The following is a 20,396-nucleotide window of genomic DNA, read 5'->3' on the forward strand; positions in this document are numbered from 1 at the left end:
GCTCCTTCTCCGTGTCCCAACTAATCTGCCAAGCTTTAACCTCACTCTGCTCCTTCTAATATTTACCCCTAAAACCCACACATTTATTCCCCACTTGAATCAGCTTTCACACAGATTTTTTTTCTAGCTAGCGTGAGCTCTGAACATGTACTTCTTTCCAGCTTCCATCCCACAATTTCACTCACCTGCCCACTCCATCTTTGTAAATCTCTCTCCATTCGTCTTTGTGTAACCATGCATACTATTTCCATACTAGGAATGCAAAGTCACACCAGTAATACACAAATATAGCCTTGTACCTGGAAGAGAATGCAAAAATCCCACCAGCCCAACCCCGCATGCTCCCAGACAGACTGACACGTGCACTCTAACAAACAGAATGTCCCGCTGATTCCACAGAATGTTCCAGAATGTACAACTCTTCATACGCAGTGTTGTTGCTCTGGAAGCCCATTAGGCTTGCTTAATGTGGCAGGCATTGCAGGCAGCTGCGCCGTACGTGATGAAGCCCTGACACGGAGCTTTTCATTTAGCACAGCAAAAGCATCGCTGTTTGTGTGTGTGTGTGTGTGTGTGTGTGTGTGTGTGTGTGAGAGTGTAAGTGCTTGTATTTATGTGCACCAGTGGTGGCAGTTGCACCATTAAAAGACTACTTGGGAGTTATTCTAGTCTGTATGAAAATGGGTGCCTACATACAGTATGTGTCTACAGTGTGTCCATGAGTGCATTGTGCTGTGTTTCTGCAAGTCTGCATTGTTTTTTTACTTTTATGTATGTCATATATTCAGATGAGTGTGCGTGTGAGAGAATTTACAAGTGTGTGTGTCTGTGTGTGTGTGTGTGTGTGTGCCTGTGTGTCTGTCTGTGTGTGTGTGTGTGTGTGTGTGTGTGTGTGTGTGTGTGTGTGTGTGTGTGCGTGCGTGTGTGCCTGTGTGTGTGTGTGTGTGTGTGTGTGTGTGTGTGTGCGTGTGTGCCACTCATATGAGGACAGCAGTGCCAGCTGACTGGTGGAATCTGTTCTCATCTCCCCTGTATTTAAGCCTTTGCTCTCAGATCAGTCGCTTGGAAAGGCCCCTGGTCCTTTAGTGCACACGCAGGCATTTTTTATCTGTCTTCCCCTCCTCTCCCCAGCTTTGTTCTTCTGTGCCTTTTTCCCTGAACACTAGTTATTATTTAAGGCTGGTGGACGAGCTGTTTCTACACATCTTCTCTACAAAGTGCTTTAGTCTCTGGACTGTCCTTGGATGGTGACAGAATGTCTGAATGGGGACTGATAACAATGCAGTATTTTGCTTTCTATAATGCAGAGCTTGGTTGTTATGTTTCATGAAGTACCTCATGAACAATTCACTAAGCCTTTGCCTACCAGATGTTACTTTATGACTTGAGCTGACAGCTATTTCAGGTCTTAAGTGTTGCTCAACACTAGCTTTAAAACTCTGAGTGAAGATCTTAGAAAATACTTGACCTGAAATGACTTCCAATATTGAATTTTTGGGAAGACTTTCAGTTCTCCAATACTTTGATATTAAAATGATAATTTCTAAACTGCTACCTACTCATTAATTCATAGGAATTGATCCTCTGACAGACTTGTAGCAATAATATTTCAAGGGAGGCAATAAAGCTGCAGCGCCACTAACCTTGCTATACGCACTTGGTTTCTAGTTGTAGTGTAATTTGCTGAGCAGCATATTGCATTGCTTTAACTTTTGTTTTGTAATCTTAGTAGCTCCACACATTCAAACCGGTCTGAAAAACAGAGCATACTCCTGGAAGAGCAGGAAATAATAACTATTTTGTTTTCTTAATACTGCATTACATTGATATGGGAAGCATCCGGAGAATTGTTTTCTCAAATAAGAAAGTACACAATGTGCTGCCTTTAATGGCCCAATTTCCCTCGACATAAAAAGAAGGTTCCAGAGGAAAGAAAGAAAATGTGCTTCATCTGAATATACAGAATACATACAGATGTATAAATCACTTTCAGATGCATTTGTGTTCAATAGATCTGCTCCATCAAAAGGCTGGGTATGTGTGTGTTTATGGAGAAAAGTTAACTCTCCAATTTGTCTTAATTTGACCTTTGAATACTTTTTTTATCATGTTTTTCTTTCTCTGCCATAAAGCTTAAATCCACAGGCTTCGCTGACACTAATTGCTAATCTAGTAGCATGTGAATATCGCTGCGCATCATCTGGATTTAGCAATAAAGAGCTGCTGTAAGCCTGTTTTCTAATTTCTCCCTCTTTGCTTCGTGTGCTTTCTCAAGCTTTTGTTGCCTCTCCACATTATTAGCTATAGCTCCGGCTTCTCACTCCTCTCACTACCGACTCTCGCCTCTCATTTTAACCCAAGCTCTTTACTTTCTCTCCCCTCAGCTATTACTCCTGCTCTGCATCGTGATGTCCGGCTTATCCCAAACCCTCCCTCTTTTCGCTGGCTTTTCCCTCTCTCTCTCGGACCTTCTTCTTATTCCCTTATGCTCGTCAATCTTTCCCTCTCTAAACATTTCGTCCACCTCCTTCTCTAGCTCTGTTTTCTCTTCCTTAATCTCTGCCTGTTATCTGTCAACATATCTTCACACACATGTTCTTGTTGTCATTCCCTCCTGTCTCTTTCCTTTTACTCTCTGCTTCCTCTCTCTGTCTTTCTCTCCTCTCTCGTTTGTTACCTCCGTCGCTCCCTCTGCGGTGCTGGGGGTTGCTGTGCTCTTCAAAGCCCTTGGCTGAGAGCAGTAGATCACAGAGAGGCCTGTGTGAGTGAAAGGTTAATGGATGGCCTTTGAACATATATTGGTAGTCTGGGACGGGCGGGAGACGGAGGGAGAGGCCGGGGCGGAGTGCTAGTGTGTTCTTTCAAACCTCTCCTTTGAAGATGACGCACACCGCTCTCATGTGTCTGTGCCTGTATACAGGGGCTGTGCCTTTTTGTTTATTCATTCGTTCACAGTTTTAGCGAGCGTGTGTTTGTGTGCGCCCGTTTTGTTTATGTGTTTGCGTTTGCTTGTAGTAGTGTGCGTCCGGGTATGTTAGTTTGTGTACATTGATCTGTGTACTGCAAACACACTCCTACATGAAGGATTGGGGACTATGCTCCTGTTTGTGCAGTCATGTGATAGCTTCCTCTTTTCTCTCAGGGCCCAGCAGTGCAACTTTGACGCTTTGTAACCATGAAGGAGTGTGTAATGCATGTGTGTTTGTGTGTATGTACACTGCTGGTGCAGGAGTGTATTTTACAGGTGTGTTGTGTGTTCATTTGCTTCTCATGTGTTTGTGGCCTGCAGATTGATAATTACCAGCAGCAGCTTACGGCTGGCAGCCAAGGGCAGAGAGAGCAGAGAGGCGGAGCGAGAGAAACGCTGGGAGAGAGATGGATGAGTGGAGAGGCTTTAAGAGCCGGGAGAGTGGGTAAAGAAGAAGAAAGGGATGAGAAGGATAGAAGGAAAAACAAGAGGTGAAAGGTCAGGACAAGAGGGAGGAATGAAGACACGGAGAACATGTGGGGAGGGTGAAGAGGAAGGCTGGGGAGGGTAAATGAGAGAGTTTCCGGGTGGATGAAATTGGACGAGGGATCGAGGGATGATGCTGACGTTAGGAAGAAAAAAACAAAAAGAGAGCAGGAAACATACTCAGTGTTCTTATTAGGGATGGGAATTTACAGTAATTTAAATACTCTAGTAATCGCTTATAGCCTATATATTTTTTACCTTAAATTAAAAAAAAAAAGTTGGCACAGACATGGTGATCCGCCATGTTTTCTGCGGTGTTGCTCATCTGTACTGTGTGTTTGTAGGACAGCGGTCTTCAATTGCCAGTTTGGAATGAAGAGACAAGTGTATGTAACATATTACTCATGGTAAGAGAGCTGTCTACAAGTCTGTAACAGACACTCTGCTCTTCTGCTCGATTCCGCTGCTCTTTCCTCATTCATCTTTTCCACTAGCTCGTAGCTGTTGGTGGTGGCTTGTACTCCAACTCGACAAACACCATCAAGCTTTCTCCTTTCACAAAACATAATGGGGGCATAACTCCAGTCACCGTTATTTTTTTATTCGCCTGTCAGGACGTAAGGATCATCTTCGCTGTGGTATCATCACAACGACATTTGCTAACAGGGTTAGCAATTGATGAAACGTGAGACTGCCTGCTTTCTGTCTTTGCTGGTTTCTCCATCAAGTGGTTAATGCTTTAAGATGGAACTAGTATTTCTACAATATGCAAATTAAATGCCACATATATTGCACTGCACGTTATCTGTGTCTTATGTTTTTTGTTTTTTTTAAGTGCTCTTGCCTTTGGTGTAATATGTCTCTAGAGAGTAACCATAGTTGCCGTAAAGCAGTTGTTGATGCTGTTATTCGGCTCGCCGTGCACATGTGTGTGTTGATTAAATCTGAAGCCATAGCTGGAGAAGATACACCTCTGTGTACCATTCATTGTTTTCTTACAAAGTATATACAGTTAGGCAAACCCAGAAAGTTCAAGTACACATGCAACAATAACTCAGTTAAACTATTAATGTGCCTAAAACAACTGGTGCGAAGAGGAGAAATGAAATGTTACTTGAATAATGTCAACAATTATTATTTGTACCCATCCCTAGTTTTTACATCCCACGGCAGGTCCTTTTTTTCAGCTCAGTCCATAATTAATTAACATAAAAAAGAACAGGAGCACTATACATTCTGTCCATACTATCGACATACATAACATACATGCACAAAGATATAATATCTCTTAAACATGCAAAATCTAACTGACATAAACTCTGTCCGTGAATCCAAGTCTTTGGCGTAGCGTAAAAAGAGGTTAATTAAGTGTCTAATGCAGTAGCAGGGTGGGATTTTGCACTCATCTTCTCTAACAAGTCTCATACACACACACACACATCTTTCTGACAGCAGGCCGTACACTTCTCACTCTCTCCTTTTCTCTCCTTCACATTTTATCTCTCGCTCTCATTTTCCCTTTTTTGCACTTTCTTCTCTGGAGTTTTTCACTACCTTCCTCACTTTCCTCTGTTTCTCCTTTATCCTTCCCTTATCCCTGTGGCTGTTTTCCCCTGCATCGCCATCCTCACTCCACCACAGTGTTTATATGAATCTCGGTCCTACTCGCAGTATGCTGGCCTGCCTCTTGTGATGTGTGCTGCAAACAAAGAAAAAATACAGTTGCGTTGGGCCTGCAGCACAGCTCCCATCCCTTGGGACATGGAGGATATTTTACACCGGGTGAATCTCCTACTTTTTAGGCAGGCTGATTTTTATTTTGGGCTCTGCTGTTTCCTCCCGCTGAGGCACTTTTATTGCATAATTAGGTGCCGGGGCCAGCAATGAAGTGGTTTGACAGTATGAGCACGTCCCGTCTCGCCTCCCTCTTCAACTTTGTGTGTGTGTGTTGTTCTATGTCTCAGTTGCTTTTTTCTCCAGCCTGTCTTAATCTCCCTGCTATGCCTGCTGGTTCTCCCCACAGCAAAGTTTGTCAACACGCACTGAGTTCTTGAGGATGAGGATGGATGAGGGTTAAGGCGGTTGTGTGTCTGCCTGCAAGAATGTTGGTGTGTGTGCATCATTACAAATGCATGTGTATGTGTGTATCCCATTTCCAGCAAGGGCAGGTTTAATTCGGCTATGAATGATGTAATGTTAAGGGCCTCGCTGTAATTCACTTAATTTAGAGAACTGGGCCAGTGTGGAGTTCCTCTTTTCCCACAAATCTCTCTGCCTCTTTCCTTTTATGTCCTGTGACCTTGTGCCTCCACAAAGAGCGGTCATCGTGTTCATCTTCTACCAGCATCTAGTTTGACGGATTCTATCTTTTTTTATTGTTACATGCTCTAATTCACTCTGGCATTCCATCTCCCCTTCCCTGTGTGTTAGCCTGACTCGCTTCCATCACAGTGGATGTGTGTCATTTTGGCGCTGCTTTGTGTTCTGACCTTATAGCACTGCTGGTGACTCCACACACAGTCGCTTCTCATCTCATCTCCTCTGTCTCTATAGCCTGTAGGAGACAGGCGTAGGAGTCAGAGGAGATGAGATAGCATCCTAGCTTCGAGGCCATGTTTCCCCCCATTGCATTCACACACACACACACACACACACACACACACACACACACACTGTCCCACAAGCAGCCCCCCACCCCCTGCCCCCTCATGTTAGGCCTTTAGGTTTGTCTCAGGATGTCACTTTGTCACAACCCCTCAGCTTGAAGGCTGTCTGGATGTGACAGTTTTGGCCGCATCGCCTCAGCTTGTCTGGTGGTGACAGGCCATGCTCCAGCAAGTCATTACGCTAACTCACGGTGCTAAGTGAGTCGCTAAGATACAGCGCTAAGCTGATAAAGTACTGGAGAAATTTGTGGGGTTGACTCTCCGCCAGAGAGGGATTCCCATCGCTGAGACCTCTTAGTTCTGTCCAATGACTGTAAAATTACTTGTTCTTCTTCACCGTCTTTACTTAGGAACAAACCTGAAATCATGAGGGAGTTAGTTTTTTTCAGCCAAAGCTGAATTTGAGGTCATATGCAGATGTGTGCAGTATCTTTTCAATATTCCACTGTGATCTCTTTGCAAAAGGAGCATACTCACCTATTAGCCTAGATGCCACTTAAAATTCACTTTGAGGGTGGTGATATAACAGGAATCCAACCTCATCTGCAGCATACCCAGTTTTTTAACTACCTATGGTGCTTGTTAAGAATGTTCTCTGGAACTATGTCTCAGTGCTATGCTAATGAGTAGCATTAGGAGATGACTGCTAGAACAGACAGAGGGGCAAAGAAGAGCTGATCACGTTGGCCCCCAAAAGACAGTCAGCCATCCAGCTAACAAGTCAGCCTTAGGGCCACAGAGCTCCACGGGTATAATCTTCTATTGTGACTCAATTGCACAGTCGCTATCTCAGTCTCTGGCTACCTTCAAGGCCAAACCTCCTCTTTCAATTATCGCTGAGAAAATACACCATAGAGCGTCTGACACAGTCCAAGGTCAAACTGTTGGAGACATTGAAAACAGAGTGCTTTTTGAAAGCACAGAGCTGATGGAATGTTTTTGGTCATGAAGAGAAATCCTTGTCTACTCGAACCTTTTAGAATTCTACAAAGTGAAAGAATACAAAGTGAAATCCTAGTGTCTCCAAGTCAGTTTTGTTAGTACAAGAAACCAGATTCAAACTTTGCATTTTTGCTCACAACGCTTGACTGCAGGTCAAGTCTTTTTTTCCTTATTATATGATATCAGGTGTGTGTTCATGTCTAGAAGTGTTGAATTGTTGTGTTGGAGAAAGAACGAGTATGTGCAAAGACTGGCTTGGCTTCTGCAAAACGATGTTCTTGTCTGAGGGTCCCAGCATGTATCCACCCTCAGGCTTTAATTACTGTATGGGGATAATGAGTCAAATCCAATCAGCTCCCTCTCTTGCTCTTAATTTGTATGGAGCTCCTAATATGAAGCCAATGCTTCAGTCCCTCACACCAGCTGCCCTGGAGTGACACCAGGCCCCTGTCTGTTGTGTGTGTGTGTTTGTGTGTATGTGAGATCTCTGTCTTCTGCTCGCCATAACGTCTTTGTTAATCAGCTTGTGTAATTATCAAATTGGCTCATGTAATTATCAGCATGTGTGACAATTGGTAACCATTTCTTGCGGATGACAGATATTAACACAGTTTTATATACCAAGGGAGATGAGTCACAGTATCACAGTGAGGGATTAAATCCACCTTTACATATGGCTGCTGAGAAAGATACTTTGTCATCCTGCTATTATGAGCCTGACAGCCAAGACTAAATGGCCACGTGTGTATGCGTGTGTGTCTGTGTGTGTTGGCTGAAGAGACCCTGAAACCTTAATGGATTCCTGCAGAGTGAAGGACAATCGTAGCCCATGGCCAGTCCAAGCTTATCCTCTGCTCATCTCATCTCAGCTCAGATTCAGCCACAGCTCCAGCTAGGCCTCAGGCCATCTGGCTCAAACACAACCACACACACACACACACACACACACACACACTCTCAAACACACAGACACTGAGTCCCTGAAGTTAAGTTTCGAACTTCCTCTTAATACGCCTTTTCAAAAACTCTGCATAAGCCAGTAAGGTTCATCCAGCTGTTCCTACTCAGTGAATTCCACCTTATACCAAGAACTTGTCAAATAGTGGGAGCGTGGGTGTGAAATGTGTGGGTGTAAAATAAGAGACAATAATCAGGAAGTAGATATCGGCAGTGATGCCAGAAATAGGCTAGTTATCATGGCTGCTGCCACTGTTGAGTACACTACCTCTATAATGGCTGCGCTCAATTATGGCTAAATATGTACTGTAACAGCCAGGCCTGGACATGGTTCACTCAAAAAAAGTTGGGTTCATATATCACATTCAGTGTTAAATTGCACTGTGGATGTTTAAACATCAGTGGTCTTATATTATAATCAGGCTTTCTTCGCAAAACACATCCGTCTTGCTACCAGTTAGCTCATTTGACTACAAATCTAGTTCTCTCTTGCAAACCCCAGGTAATAAACCAGACAATGGGGGTAACAGGCATAAATTATCCAAGAAAACACAACTGATAAGCTTTACTGGCAATGAAATGGCACTCTTATCAATCTCAAACTAACTAGACGGTTGAAAGAGACTAGTCCTTAATCAGGCAACACAGCCAAGTAAATCAACAGCTCTGTTGGCCAAAAAGCTGAGGCCTTACACGTAGCTCTCTGTATTAGCACACAGCATCGTGGCAGTAGCTGGCCTTGAATAAAATATCTTAAAGAGTGTGTTTGATATGTTAAGTATCTTGAAACATTTGCTCTGCCCCCTCTGATAGGGGTTATTGTTCCTTTTGTGTTCGTCTACAGTGTAAGTGGACTGAGTGTGAGCCCTCCTGGTGGCCCCCTTCACTTTTACTCTCCCCTCGGCTCTCTGTGTGCTTCTAATGACTGGCCAGCTGTACGCTGCTGTGTACTTACACCGCAGGGTAGTTAAGAGAACAAGGCCACACACTGACACTATGCATTGTAATCCCACTGTGAAGCCGGGAATGTTGGTGTGTGTATACTGTAAGCATGTGTGTGTTTGACTGTGAATGTGCACATTTTTCTGCTCAGTATGTCTCTATACGTGCTAATTTGCTTGTGTGGGTTTTTGAATGTGTGTGTGCGGATCTGTTTGTCTGGTCTCGCCTGCTGTTTGCATCGCCGTGTGCTTTAATTAGTATGCGCTTTTGCATCGAGGCCTTTGTGATTTGGCACTGGCACTGCATGCTGGCGAGGCATAAAAGATTTGAAGTCTGTCTGTGCTAGTCATTCAGCCTTAATGGCGTTAGTTACACAACTGAACTCAAGTCCTCGCCGCATAAATGGGTGGCATTTAGAAACATGAGCAAGTCCAATGGCAGTGAATCATGTAGCGCACCGCTGCAGAGCATGTCTGGGATGACTGACATTGACATTGACCCAGATGGGCACTCCTCCTGAATGGACAGCGGCTGAAACCTAAGCAGTACTTGCTCAGTGTCAGGAAGGGAAAACAGCCCCGCTTTGTGGGTTTCAGCACTAACAGTTGTGGGGGAGAGGGCTGACTCAGTGCCCTTGTCTGCTGCTTTGCCCGTCTGGCAGGAGAAAAGTCTGTGCAGTGAGAGCCTCAATTTATAAAGAACTTCTAAATTCCTGCCTGCTTAAGCGGCGCCAGTACTGCTCTGTTTAGATCAGACGGTAAGCCCACCATTAGCTTAGAATCTGCCATTCTCTCCCAACTGACAATGCAGAGAGGAGCTCAGTGAGAGCCAGCTGCTCCTTCAGAACAGTGGACAGCACCTAGTGTCTAATATGGCTCCAACCCTTTGGCTGTTATTTCCCAAAAGAAGTTTAGTCAGTTCAGGACCATGGACAGCAGCCCCCTCACAGCCGCCAGCATGAGTCTCTGCACAGAGAAACTGTCCTTCAACCCCAGAGGACGACTTCACCGCCAGATCATTCACTCTTTCTCTACTTCCATTCGGTTTTTGTGCCCCTGCCTCCACCTGGGCAGCGAAGAGAGCCGGCAGCCATTTTGTTATTTTTGTGTGCGTGAGGGTTAGTGTGTGGAGGCAGTTTGAAAAGTATGCAGTTGTGGAGAGAGCTGGAGAGACAGCGAGTGTCTCTCTCAGCGCCTCTTTGCAGCCCTCTTTTATGCCTCTCAGCCAGGCTCAGCGATTAACCCTGAGTACCTCGCTGTCCCTGCTGACCCTTCTCCACACAGAGCCCCGCTACTGGCCACAGCACTACACTGACAGGCCACTCAGACGGCTGATTAACAGCAGTGGGTGTGCAAATGGTGTACACAAAAGAGGTGAAGGTGTACACACGGAAACTAGTTCTCCTTTTGCTTCTTCTATCAGCACCTCCTGTGTTACTCAGAGTGAATCCTAAGGTGCTGCTCCGACACATCTTGGAGGTCGAATGCACTCAGAGATGCAGGGAAGGACACACAGTTCTTCTCTGGTGGGGGATCAGTGTGATAAGCTGCTGCTTGGCTGTGTGTAGGAGTGTGTTAACATTTGGAACTCTCACAGTTTGTTTCACAAGTGGTGCAATGTTTTATTGGAGAAGCTGGTGTGGATGCAAATCCCTCGTGCCAATATGTGATCTGTCATTTTCCAATGTGAAAACTGGACTGCCAGGCTTTGGCTCAACAGGGCTGAAATATTACGGCTGCTCAGTTGAAGCCAGTCGATAGCAGCTAATTTGTGCTTTACATGAGGAAAATTGGAACCACTTTCATTCCGCCTGCTCTTGTCATATACTACACATCATCTTTACAATGTGGTCCAATAATAAAGTGCCTCCTAAAAGTATTAAGGTTCATTGAATTATCAATAACTTTGCCTCTCCCTCCCCCCCTTTCCACTCCAGCTCTGAGCCGGTCAATGATGCCCTTCGGCTTGATGCGTCGAGAGCTGGCTTGCGAAGGCTACCCCATCGAGCTGCGCTGCCCTGGAAGTGATGTAATCATGATCGAGACGGCCAACTACGGCCGCACGGATGACAAGATCTGTGACGCAGACCCCTTCCAGATGGAGAATGTGCAGTGCTACCTTCCGGACGCCTTCAAGATAATGTCACAGAGGTAACTATTGATCTGTTTGGATCTCGAGTGTGTGTGTGTGTGTGTGTGTGTGAGTGTACAGAGTCAGTGCCTGTTATTGGCAGAGGAAACAAGATATTATTTCACAACAAAATTCCTCCAGAATATTGTGCTTTTTTTTTTCCTCCTGAGGTGTTTATATCTTGTGTGAAAAACTCAAGTCAGCCTCCTCGCTCTGTGAAGAATGCCATGGCATTTTGGCGTGCATGAGAACAGTGGTGTGTACTGTATGAGTGTGTCTTTAGTTGTGCATTTGTGCTTGAGTGTGTGTGCGTGTGTGTGTGTGTGCGCGTGTGTTAATCTTGGGTTGTTTCAAGAGTGTTTGTTGGGCTTCCTACAGCTGCTCTGTGTGTTCGGGCTCAGCATCTGCTTCCTCTGAGCTCAGATCAATGGAAGCGCTCTCCCAGCTATCCATCACGCATGTAATGGAGGCACGGGGTGCTAGCTTGGGGAGAGAGCAAAAGGAGGGAGGAAAGTGGCAGGGGGGTGGAGGAGAGTATTGAGGGAGTAAAGGAAGGAGAGAGACAGCTAGAAATGATGGGATGATAGAGTGAGTTCAGCATAGATGATTTAAGACATGAAGGGAGTAAAGACAGCACCGGGGAGAAATGCTAAAAGCAGGCTAGAGAAGGATTATGTGATGAGAATGAGTGAGTATGTGTGTGTAGATGTGTATCTTTTCTTCTCTCTCTGTGTGTACGGGGGTGTAAACGTGAGACGGCATGTAATGATGGGGTTAAGATGGAGGTTTTTATGTGCATATGAATGTTTTCCCTTTGCGTGTGGTGTGTGGAGTATTTGCTTTAGCCCCCGTCGTCCTTCCCTGTTCTCTCACCTCTAATTGCTCTCACTCACAATCCCCCAGGAGAGGAGCCTCTTACGTCACTCGCCCTCTCCCTTCCTCTTCCCGAGCTCCTTCCCTGCCCACTCTGTTTCCCACCTCCCTCACTCCCCGTCTCCCACTCTGTTTCCCACATCCCTGCGGGTGCTGCTGTCACATGATCTAGTCTAGTGTAAAATTACTCCCTTCCGTACCGTTCTCTCAGCACCTGAAGATGTTTGTATCCACTTGTCTTCGTCTTTCTTGCAACAGCACATGTCACTCTTTTTCACTTACTCCTTTTTTCTTCTTTCTTTCTTTCTCCCCTCGCAGGTGTAATAACCGCACCCAGTGTGTGGTGGTCGCGGGGTCAGATGTGTTCCCAGACCCCTGCCCAGGAACCTACAAGTACCTGGAGATCCAGTACGAGTGTGTCCCCTACAGTGAGTACTAAGACCCTGTCACCCAGTCCCACCTCCCTCCCCCCCTCACCCCATTCACCAACCCTCCCTGAACCCTCTGCCCCCCCTTTGCAACCCCCAGAAGCCCTCGACAAATGACATTGTCACACTCACAAATGCACACTTTGCTCCCTCTGTCATTATTTGACACTGGCAAAACAAACCAGGACAGACAGTCATCCTCACCTGCTCTCTCTCTCTGTCTCTATCTCTCTTTTCTTTCTCCTTCATACACACACAGGCACACACACACACACACACACACACACACACTCACACAGAGCGCTAAACCTTTTTTCTTCATCAACAGAGCGAAGCACCAGTAGCTGAGAGGGATTTTCACATGGGGGGAAAGTGCACCACAAACAAGGGCTCCGATAAGCACTTGACGCACACCCACCGAAAATGTGGGGTCAGCCCTCATTGGCGCTCACTGCAGTGTAACACACACACACACACACGAACACACACCGCCCCACACTTGTACTCTGATTGACCCAGGGGTACGCCTCTGCCTTTATCTGCTGCCAAACACCTTTGCTGTCCCTCTGATTTCCAATAAAAATTAAAATTGGCTGCGGTAAGATTGTGAGGTGGGGAGGGGGGGGGGGGGCGTATGCCACACCTCACAATAGGAATGTCAACACAAACTGCAAAAGGCTTATTTTAGACCACATGCCCTGGAGCACCACACATTTGAGTGTCCCCATGGTAACGGCTGACATCCTAACGGCGCTGCTCAAAGCTCTGTGGCAGGTGTGACATATAAACATGCCTGCACGCACGCTCACAAAAGCCTACCTCAAACTGGCAAAAGAGGGACACACGGTTGCTCTCTTCCCCGCTCCATCTGAAACAGACACACACAAACCACTCACACAGCTAAAGGAGCAGACACAGAAAGCATTATACTATGTGTTGTGTTCATCCTTGTCCATGTGAAAATCTCCGCTCAGCCTCCCCTCCTCCCTCTCATGTATTAATACTCTGAGCACAGCATTGATCCTCTCACTGTGCAGGAGCACCTGGCTGGAGGGGAGGAGCAGTGGCGCTCCCCCTCTGCCAGGCAGGAGCAGAATTGGGGTGCAGGAAGGGGGTGGGAGGACTGTTAAGGGTGTTGGGGTGGGATGGGAAATTGGGAGTAATAGGTCTTCTTGGGGTAGAGGGGCTGTTTTATTGATCAGAGTGGGGACACAGTGTGATTCTCTCTGCTTTTTCCTCAGGCACAGATGTTTTGGCGAGCCACTGGTTCCAGTCGACGCCAAGCTGCTAACATCATTTCTCTTTTCTTCTTCTTTCCTTTTCATGTCTTCTCTCTGCGGTCTCTCACACACTCACTGCTTATTATCGCTCACTGTAGATATCACCTCTTTTCATGTCGCTCTGTTTGTGTTCTGCTTTTCTCTCTGTCACCTCCCATCTACTCTCAAAGGTCTTTAATCTTCAACCATTGCCCCATTTCTCTTTTTCTTCTATTTTTACCCTGTCCATCAATCTGCCACTGTACCTTATCATTCTATTCTGTTTCTTCTGCTGTCTCTGTCTCTGTCTTTTTTTTTTTTTTTTACAGGTGGGATTTATTCTCAAGTATCCACGCATCCGGCTCTGACAGAGGAGCTTGAAGAAACTCAGGGACTTCCAAACACTTCTTTCAGTCTTATCCCTGGCTCTGCTCAGTGCCCTTAGTTTACCTTGTGAGAGTCGTTGTTGATGCCGGTTGCAGCCACAGTCCTAGATAAAACGAGGTTCGCTCAGTTTTCTTGCCAATGGGGGATTATTCTCTCGTGTGAATATTTTTCTTCCTAGCCTTCCAAGTGGCAACAAGTGCTGCCCTCCAGTCTCCTCGGCCCTCTGCTCACCTGTCTTTCAGTCGACTTTAGCTGCAAACACAGTGACCCTCTACAAGCTTTTGACTTTGTTATTAGTCCTCTGGTGGTTCTGGGCTGTAGATTGGTGTCCTCTGTTGTTTTGTCCATAGAGGGGTCATGGCAGTTTCTTACTTAGTTTTACCAGACTTGCATACTAACCTTGTCCTTTACCCTCTGACTGCGACAAGTGAGCTCGTTCTTTCTCCGCAAAGCAATCAAAGGGATGATTAAATAACTGCTGACTTGCATTTTTCCCCCCCTCTGTTTGGAAAAAAAACTTTGTTGATTGCGTCTGAGTTATGGCACGGCTTAGAAAATTGGAAGCTGATCCCCCTATGATGAAAAGTCCCGCCTGTCTGAGGTGACAAAGAAGAACCAATTACCCCTGTCCTCTGTCACTCTCCTCCGCTGTAGAAACACAACGGTGCTACACTCACTCACACACCCACACAGAGAGAAAAACAAATAGAACACACAACACGTCTCACGCTGTGGGCTGCTGTACGTGTTTGTGCTCATCCGACAAAATAAATACGACCTGACACATTCAGACTCAGAGCTGGAACTGTTCATCCCGAAACCTAGCCACCGTCGCACCACACGCCACTCAACTCGGCCACTTTTAATTACCTGGAGAAGGAGGGGGTGTCGCTCTCCTCAGTTCTGCCTCAGCAGAGATTTGTCAAGATTAATTGAATTTGCTCCTGCTAATCGCTCTGGTAATGCCCCATCGTTCACGTCTGGCTAGGAACGCCAGGCATAATCCAAATCTGAAGCGTGTTTTTCATCAGTCGCCTCAACAGAAAGGAGAAGAATAGAGAGATGATCTGTAAAGGTTGGTGTCACAGCGTATGAGATGTTGTGCAGGCCATGTTGCCGGTTGTGTGCGATGTCTGTGTGTGACAGGGTCCTCTATGTGCGTGTCAAACAGGCGCCATGTTAGCAGTCACCTGAAACGGCGAGGTGACAGGCAGAGCTGGGCTGACACACACACACACACACACACACACACACACACACACTGATGTCAGCTGAGCTCAAACAAGGGGCCGGAACATGTGTGTGTGTGTTGTTGAGCGGGGGATCACCTTGGCAAAATACAACATCGGCCAACAAGTCAACTCATATCTCATCGAGCCAAAAAAAGCCCTTTAAGTCTCCCTGACACAAAGCATTTTTTTGCCTGCCAGAACAGAAAAAGACGAAAGGGCTCAAGTGAACGCTCATTTTGCTCTGATACAGCCTGCTGTAAACTGCTGGATTCAATAAAGACATCACAGATCCATGCACACGGCTGCAAAAGCTGTTTACTGCAGTAGAAACCCTACACAGCCCTCCTAATACAGACGCACACAGAAGCAAAGTAAATCTACCCTGTGAGAGAACTCTACCTGTCCCCCCCCCCCTCCTCCTCCAGGACACAGTGCTACATCATTATTGACTACTAATGCTCCCTCTGCTCAGGCCATGCATGCTAGCCATGCCAGAGCCATTTTCCCTTAGTGTTGTGCCTCTGCTGTTTCATCAGCTGTGATTTATCTTGTTAATACGCACACTGCAGGTAGCTGAAGAAGTGGCTTTAAAGCGCTTACTCAGCCGGCACAGTAAGACCATATTCACCACTTTCACAATTGATCCTTAAATCCTTTCACCTCAATTTGGAAGTGATAGTTGACCTGTTTGGAGGAGTTAGGTATCAGAAAAAATAACAACATAGTAGAATGACAAGTTTTCAGGTCAGAAGAGGGAACGCTTGAAGGTAGCTAAAAATGAAATTCTATTAATATGTATTGGGGCACCATTAGACGTGCGTCTCATAAATGTTTGGTGAATTAGAAGCAGGGGGATTAGCTCAGGCCACGGAGAGGGATGTCTCTTTGCAATGAAAAATGTAAAATGAGAGTGGGAGAAAACTTAGAGGGATGAGGGCGGAAGAAGCTGCAGAGGACATGCTATCTCTCAGCACCGTAAAGAGACAGAGGAAGCTAAGTTGTTACACAGAACTCTGACGATGTGTGTGTGTGTGTGTGTTGGCGAGTGTACGTTTCTAGCCGTACTCATTAGTGTGGGAGTAATTGATAGGGTTGTAGAGAGCACTGAGCAGAGTGATTAAGGGGAGAGAGGCCAGTGGCTTATTTCTCAAAAGGGCCCTGAAAGAGAAATGCTGAATGAATCAGACAAACAACCAAGGTGGCCTTAAACTAACCTCCAGCTCACTGTGAAGACAGTTTGATGAGTTTCTGTCTCTTTTCTCTGTGTGTGCGTGTGTGTGTGCGTGTGTGTGTGTGCGTGTGTGTGGGTGTTTGTGTGTGGGTGTGTATGTGCTCGTATGTCCTTGGGTATGTGTGATTATCTTGTGTGTTTCTCTGCTTAGTGTCTATTTTTCAGGACAACCAAGAGCAGAAGAAATGGTGCCAACAGAAGTCTTCCATCTACATGTACCCTATTCTTCTTCTTCTTCTCCTCCCTCCCTGCAGCACTGAAGACGTTTTCTTCTATTTTCTCTTGCTCTCTCTCTCTCTCGCTACATGCATCATACACATTTTGTACATCACACACTTCATTTTCCTCCTGGTTTAGGACAAACGTACTCATTGGTCCATTTATAACGCTAAGTAAGCCATCTTTTTAGGCCTCTAATTTCTGATCTGCATTTAGCAAACAGCCTCTTCTGTCAGTGGATGCCCCATACATTTCAGCACTGCTGATTTCTGATGTCCTAATGTAAAGCCCCTGTAGTCGTTTCAGTGAGGATGAAAGCTCTGGATGCTGGATGCTCTCCCTCTCCTAACCTTGGAGCTAATGATTGCACACACTGTGGGGTGGTGATGCTGGGAGGTGTATTGCTTTCTTCCCCCCTCTGCCCCAGCTTCACAGGACATGAGGCCTTCATAGCTTTGCCATGTTTACCCCTCCAGGCTGAGAATGGCTACCGTTCCCCAGGTCTTCGTGGAGGTTGTTTGTCCAGTTTGATCTTGGCACCCGATGATAAATGATCAGTGTTGCTGCTGATACTGAAGCTGCCTCTGCTTTCCCGCTGCCAAGATGCAAGGCCATCCCCCCACACAGATCAGGCTACTGCTGCTAACACTCCTTGTTTTTTTATTCTGCTCGCCCTTTGTCTCATTGCATCCCTCTCTCCCTTGCTCTCTTTCTCTTTTTTTCTTTCTTTCTTTCTTCATGGGGAAACCCTGCGAGGTGTCATGACAGTATCCCACGGCTCCCCAGAGACGTCAGACTTCTCTCGACACATACACCACAATCACACCCGCAGCAGGGATCCACCAGCCAAGTTTCTCTTGCAACCTGCCCTCTCGAGAGAAAATGGCGTTCCGTGCGTACGCTGCTCGCTCCTCAGCAAACCCAGAGAAGAGTCATGCACCAGAGCTGTAATGAAAACAGTGGAGCAGAGATCTTTGTCAGCTTCTCCATGAGTCTCCAGCTGCCCCAGACCTCCCAAGATGCAGCGACGCAAACAGGTATCCTACGGCGTTCCGGATGGGGAGGGAGCCACACCTTACCTGCCTGTGTCAGCTGAGACCTTGTTGTGACTCAACACACCAACCTATTGATTCATGTGTGCTGAGCCCACTGTAGACATTTCTCTCATTTTTCTTTTGTCTTTCCCCTCCTATTTTTCCCCCCCTCCCCCCGACTGTTTCTCTGGGTCTCTCTCTGTGTTTCTGAGGCGTTCCACTCTGTCAAGCCCTCCCTTTCCCCTGTTGTTTGTTCTCCTTGTCTTTGATGAGCCAGCCTCGGCCAGGCAAGCCAGCAGCTCCCCATTGATTGGACGGTCGATGGGTTGAGTGTTTTTTGCTGGCTTCTATAGTGAGCATCCTGACTCTGTAAATTGAGCAAAGCCAAAAGCACCGCTTTCTTTGGATCAAGGGACCGCTCCGATGTCAACACAGACCATGCTCGGAGAGCGATGGGTAGAGGGGTTCAACTTTGCCATCCGAAGACAACTCGCCACAGATAGCGATATCCTCATCTCCACCTTTCCATGTACCATCCCCACCATCTCTTTCTCTACCTTTCCTTCTTTTTGCTTCTACAGCTGAAGAGGAGTTCAGTGTTCAGATGCTTTGTCTTGGTTTTTTCTTCCCAACAGGTTCCTGAGGCCGAACTACGGACAAAGGGGAAGGTGGGAGGGACAAGGGAAGGATGTGGCAATGAGAGAGGTGGAGGTGGGGCCGAGAGTGTGTGGTTGGGGGTGGATTTTGTTGTTGGGGGGATTATTGATAAAACTGAATTGAAATGGAAATGGATTTAAACCCAGGTCAGGCCATTTTCCCCTCCTCATTTTCCATATGAGCCATCCTCTCTCTGAGTAGCCAACCATAACACAGACAGATAACTTGCTTTAAAAAAAAGAGAGAGAGAGAGAGAAAGGACAGCGTTTTATTTAATCTAAATTTTCTCTTTTTTCCTGCACCTGTTTTTCTTTCGTTCTCTTTACTTTCCCTCTCTCTCTCTCTCTCTCTCTCTCTCTCTCTCTCCCTTGCTGTCTTCCTCTTATATCTTTCTTTCTCCTTCTTCTCCTTTTTCCGATGCTTGAATAGAAGTGGATCAAAAAGGTAAAGACCACAATGAACATAACAACCACAGCTCGCCCCTTCCTCCCTCCTCCTCCTCCCTTGTCTCCCTCCCTCCCCCCATAACCTTTCCTAACCCAGCACCTTGTGTAGTGCTCATGTTTGATGTTGATATCCCTCCCTTTTCTTTCTCAATCTCGAATCGCCTCCTCTGCCCTACTCTTTCTATCTCTTTCTGAACTAAAACCAAAACTCTAAAATCCTTCTAGATCTCCTTCTCGGTTCTGATGACACCAGCCTGACCTGCACGCACGCACACACACTCATTTGCACAGTCACACAAGAGGGCATCACGGGAGGTCAGTCAAGAATCTATGAGAGATAAACGAGAGATTAACTTCATTCTTTTCCTGTACCACTGAGCACATCTTAGCCTGAACTTCCTCACAACATACATCCTAATCACCTCATGGATGGCAAATTTCTCTCCTAGTTTCCATCACTTCTCTCTCACCTTGTTGCCTCATGTACACATGACGGTTCATTCTCATCACATTTCTCAAGACTTTTCTGCTCATTTGGCTTCCAAGATTTATTGGTACATCCTGTCGTAAAAAATCAATCTCTCTCTCTCTCTCTCTCTCTCTCACTATCTATCTCTTTCTCTCTCCACCTCTCTCTCTCTCTCTCTCTCTCTCTCTCTGTGCATTATCAAGCTGCTCCTTGATTCCATTCTGTATCTCTTCACCTCTCTTTTAGTTTCTCAGGACCAAATCAAAGTTTGTTGTTGCTCCAATCTTGAAGCGAAACATTGAGTTAAGATAACGCAGTAACTGGGCAAAGTGGATCTCAGTATCATTTTTACAGAATCCCATTTCCAGGTGCTTCAGTGTCCTTCTCTCATTCCCTCTCTCTTACTTTTTCAATTAATCACACTTTCATTTAACTCCTTTTTCTCTCACTTGCCCCCTTAATAAGCTCTCCTTATTTCTCTCTGTTGTGTTTCTCATCCTCCTCTTCTCCCGTTCTCCTCCTCTCGCCTTTCTCTGATTGGTTTATCTCTCAGATCACATCTGGCCATCACAAGCAGCTGCAGGCTCTTTTGAGCACACTCTTCTCTTCTTCTTCTTCTTCTTCCTTTTCCTCTTCTTCTACAGTTTGTCACTGCCACTTCTCTGATTTCTTTATTGCACATGCACTGTGAACCTGTGCCCCCCTCATTCCTATCCTCGTCAGTCTTGTTTCGTTTCCTTATGTGTTCAATGAGGCTTTTGAGGGGGAGGTGAGTGGGAGCGATGGGGGTGGGAGGTGTATCCCCTGTAGGGAGTACTCGTTCTTCTTGTAATGGCCTCTCTGATACCGCATGGCCTCACTACAAGTACTCCTAAAGAGCTCCAATCAGCATGGCCAGGCACCTCAATCACCGGCTTCTTAAAAAGAAGAGGTAGACCTGACCTGTACCCAAGGTCACTGTAAGAGTAGTGGCCATCTGAGCCAGCTTCCCAATGAGCCTTAACTCCCTCTCTCAGATCCCCCCTCCCTCCTTTACTCCCCCCTTAACCCTTCTACTCACATCTGTCTCA

General features: G+C 46.2%; 1 protein-coding gene across 1 annotated transcript in view; it reads left to right on the forward strand.

Moving 5' to 3' along the window:
- Positions 1–20,396, forward strand: part of adgrl1a (adhesion G protein-coupled receptor L1a) — a 92,878-nt gene that overhangs the window by 43,987 nt on the left and 28,495 nt on the right. The window contains exons 3-5 of the mRNA XM_061026920.1: positions 10,898–11,111; positions 12,283–12,392; positions 18,841–18,855. Of these exons, the coding sequence (XP_060882903.1) occupies positions 10,898–11,111; positions 12,283–12,392; positions 18,841–18,855 (339 nt within the window). The remainder of the gene's footprint in view (positions 1–10,897; positions 11,112–12,282; positions 12,393–18,840; positions 18,856–20,396) is intronic.

The sequence above is a fragment of the Labrus mixtus genome, chromosome 20 (genome assembly GCF_963584025.1).
Source record: "Labrus mixtus chromosome 20, fLabMix1.1, whole genome shotgun sequence".
Classification (NCBI taxonomy): domain Eukaryota; kingdom Metazoa; phylum Chordata; class Actinopteri; order Labriformes; family Labridae; genus Labrus; species Labrus mixtus.